The sequence below is a fragment of the Echinops telfairi genome, unplaced genomic scaffold (genome assembly GCF_000313985.2).
Source record: "Echinops telfairi isolate 266 unplaced genomic scaffold, ASM31398v2 ScPeMD7_53;HRSCAF=182, whole genome shotgun sequence".
In the NCBI taxonomy this organism is placed as follows: domain Eukaryota; kingdom Metazoa; phylum Chordata; class Mammalia; order Afrosoricida; family Tenrecidae; genus Echinops; species Echinops telfairi.
In genome coordinates this window covers 2,157,189-2,160,472 of record NW_022103951.1, presented here as the reverse complement: position 1 = coordinate 2,160,472, position 3,284 = coordinate 2,157,189, and the positions used below count along the sequence as shown (strand labels likewise).

The 3,284-nt window shown below is 59.3% G+C and overlaps 1 protein-coding gene across 1 annotated transcript in view; it reads right to left on the bottom strand.

Moving 5' to 3' along the window:
• The window catches only part of ARX (aristaless related homeobox), an 11,375-nt gene extending 9,252 nt beyond the window's left edge, over window positions 1-2,123 (bottom strand). The window contains exons 1-2 of the mRNA XM_045290672.1: window positions 1,744-2,123; window positions 3-86 (exon numbers count right to left, since the gene is read on the bottom strand). Of these exons, the coding sequence (XP_045146607.1) occupies window positions 3-86; window positions 1,744-1,939 (280 nt within the window). The 5' untranslated portion in view covers window positions 1,940-2,123. The remainder of the gene's footprint in view (window positions 1-2; window positions 87-1,743) is intronic.
• Window positions 2,124-3,284: the final 1,161 nt, after the last annotated feature.

Sequence of the window (3,284 nt, the reverse complement as noted above, 5' to 3'; positions counted from 1 at the left end):
ACCCCCGCCCGGGCCGTACAGGCGCCTCAGCTTGGGCGGCAGATGCAGCTCGGCCTCGAACGGGGTGCTGCTGCCCTTGGGGGAACCTGCGAGCAAGGGCAGGGGCCGTCAGCGCGCCAGGCGCCTCTCCCCGCGCTGTCCCGGGGCCCACTTTGCGGGCTTGCTGGGGCTTCCCGGCTTGCGCGTCTCCCTCTCTCTCCGGGTCTCCATTACTCTATTTCCCCTTCTCCCGTTCCCCCCTTCTTTCCTCTCCTTCGCTTGCGCCTCATTATTTTTCTTTCTTTCTTCATCTCACTCTTGGCGTGCGGCGCCACTTCTTTTAGTATTTGCACTTCCCTTTTCTTGGTCTTTCTCACCCTCTTCTTTCGTTTCTTTATCCCTTTTTTTCTTGCACCCTTCTTTTCACTGTATCTCCCTGGCTCCTTCCTCTATTTTGTTGTTGCCCACCCACCCCCCAACCCCACCTGTCAATTTCTGGACAGGGAACAATCGGGAACATTCAACAAATTAAAACAAAACAAAACCAACGCTACCCTGGAAACTTTGCACAGGACCTCATTGCGCAGCTCCGCTGCTGGGTCCCCAGTGGGCAAGAGGGGCGCAGCCCTGCGGGTGACCCCTGCGGGGGACACCGGCCCTGTGGCCCCCAGGCGGGCCCAGGCCTGGCCCCTGCAGCCCGCAGCGGGAGGGGCCTGGGGCACCCTGCAGGAAAAGGCAAAGGCAAACCACCCCTAGGAAAGGCGCGGCCAAAGGCTTGGGAATGGGGAAGATAGGGACTCAATGGGCCCTGGCTGCTCCTTCCCTTTGAAGAAGCGCCTGGCACCAGGGCCACCAAAGACTGAGAAAAGGGGGGAAAAGAAAAAGAAAAGGGAAAAGTCAGTTTTGTTTTAAAGGGCCCCTTCTCCGCCGTTGCCCTTCTCTTTCAAGTGGCTCTGCCACTGGACCGCCGGTTTTCGGATTTGACTAGAAACCAAGCCTTCTTGCCCTGAGATACTTCCACCGCCAGCTCAAGGAGAAACTTAAGCGGAACAGATTCCGAGGGGAAAACCGACAGTGGATCTGGAATTCTTAGTTTTCGAAAAAAGAAAACACAGCCTTTCGAACCGCATCGCAAACAGCTCAACTATATGTAAAAAAAAAAAAAAAGTAATATAACAGAGTGGGAAAAGGGCCGCCCAGAAGCCGCACATTGGGCAAATACAATGAGGAACATTTGGGGGACTCCTGGGGAGACATTTTCTACAGAGCAGAGGTTTCAAAGGTCACAAGTAATCGACTTTTTAAAAAGTGTCCCCCCCAAACCCAAAAACCGCATCTAAAGAAATTCACCAGGGAGGAAAGGCCCAGTTTGCCTGCCCAGAGCCCCCATTTACTATGGGTTGGGGCCTCTTGTCTGCACAAGTTGTCGCTACAAGGATCCACCCTGACACCTACTACTTCTGACCTGTCGCCTCTTTCCAGAGTACACCCAAGGCTATCAGAGGTGGCATTTAAACCATCTATGACCAACACTGGAACCCAAGGGCCCCAGGAAGCACAGCCAGGCCTCTGATGCTGGGAAGCCAGGAGGGAGCAAGGGAGCAAGCGCCCCTGGAGAGATGTTTACTGCTCAGGGAAGCAGCAGGCCTCAGGGTAGTCCCCTCTGACTCCAACTGGACCACCAGAGGCCCGCAGCTCCCACACATCAGCTGCCCCAGCCAGTGTCCAGCGCCCTTCACAGGGGCCCGCAGGGCGCAGCCTTACCTTGCAAGGCCTTCTCCTGGTCCGCGCGGCTGGCCAGTGGGGCGGGCAGGCTCTGCGCCGCCCCCAGCAGCCGCATCTTGCACGGGCTCCTCCGGCCCAAGATGCTGTCGATGCAGTAGGAAGAGAGCAAAGTTGGCGATTTACTTTTGCACTCGGGCCTCTCAGGGCAGCCCTCGTCCTGGTACTGGTTGCTCATGGTTAGGGCTTTCTCGCTAGGCAAAGTGAGCCGGTCCCTGGCTGCCTCTCCCGGAGGGTGGATGGCTGGGTGTGTGCTGGAGCTTGGGGGTGGGGGAAGGGCTGGTGCTAACGGATCGGGCTGCGATCTCTGTGCTCTGCCTCCCTTGGCTGCCGGCTGCTGGCTCCCGCCCTGCCTGCGGCCAGAGCTCGCCCTCTCCGCACTCAGGACAGGCGGTAACAAGTGTAGTGAGCCGGGGGCGCGGAGCGCTGGAGTCTCTCTCCTCCACGTGCTGAGAGCCGCTGTGTGATTGGCTCTCACTAGAGGCCGGGCTGCGTCAGGCTGGGGGCGCGGCGCAAAGCCCGGACTGGATTTTGGAGGGGGCGCGGGAGGGGGCAGCGGGCACGCACCAGGGCCAATGTTATGTGTGTGTTGTGTGTTGTGTCTGTGTGTATGGAGTGTGTTTAAACTAACAACTTTAGAAGTTTGCCATCGCCTTCCGGCGGCCCCTCCTTTCGCCCTTTCAGGTGGGCCCAGGAGCTCCAGCTTTCTGATGTCAGGCCTGTAGGTGCCTTCAAAAGACCCGAGGGCCTCGCTTGGCAAAAGGCAGGTCAAGTAGGTTCGCGGCCAGGCAGGCCTGGCACCCCGCTAAGGCGAGCTCGCATTGGCCTCAGTGTCGCTCCTGGGCCATGGACTGTCCGGCTCCAACGGGCCTCCTCGGCCTGGGGGACAGACGAATGTCACACCTGGCGCCTGGACATCCAGTTGTCTCTTGTGACCCTAAACCCTATGCTATTTGTCTTCACCCAGAGACCGGCTGTTGCTACCTTTCTTGTTGGGAGAGTTCCCCCGCAGAGCCCCCCTTAAACCCTGAAGCTCTGCCCAATGCATGGCCTGCCCTAGAGTCCCTAGGGAGTGGGAAGGGACCCTTGAGGGACCGCTGAGCTGTGAAGGTGGCCAGGGACAGTCTAGGGTCTCCCCCTTCGCCCAGATTCACCTTCCCTCCTCCGAACCTCAAAAGTTCATCTCTGTTAGTGATGTGGTCACCCCGAGGCTCAAAGACCTAGAACCAAGCCAGGGAACAGAACCTAAGGATGACTCTGAGTGGTAAGGAACTAGGAGCGATTGCTGCCCCCAATCTCAGTGCCACCCCCCCTTCTCCTCGATCCCCACGCTGGGCCCCCAAGAGCAAAGGGGAGCAGGGTGAGCCTGAGGGCCACGCCTTGCTCCCCAAAGCGGTGGCCAGCAAAGTGAGCCTGAGGGCCAGAGCGTTGCTCCCCAAGCAGCGGCCAGCGAGGCAGCCCAGAGCCGCGGCCCGGTCTGGAGAGGGGCCAAGCGCTGGCGACACGGGGGCCTTCAGGGCCGG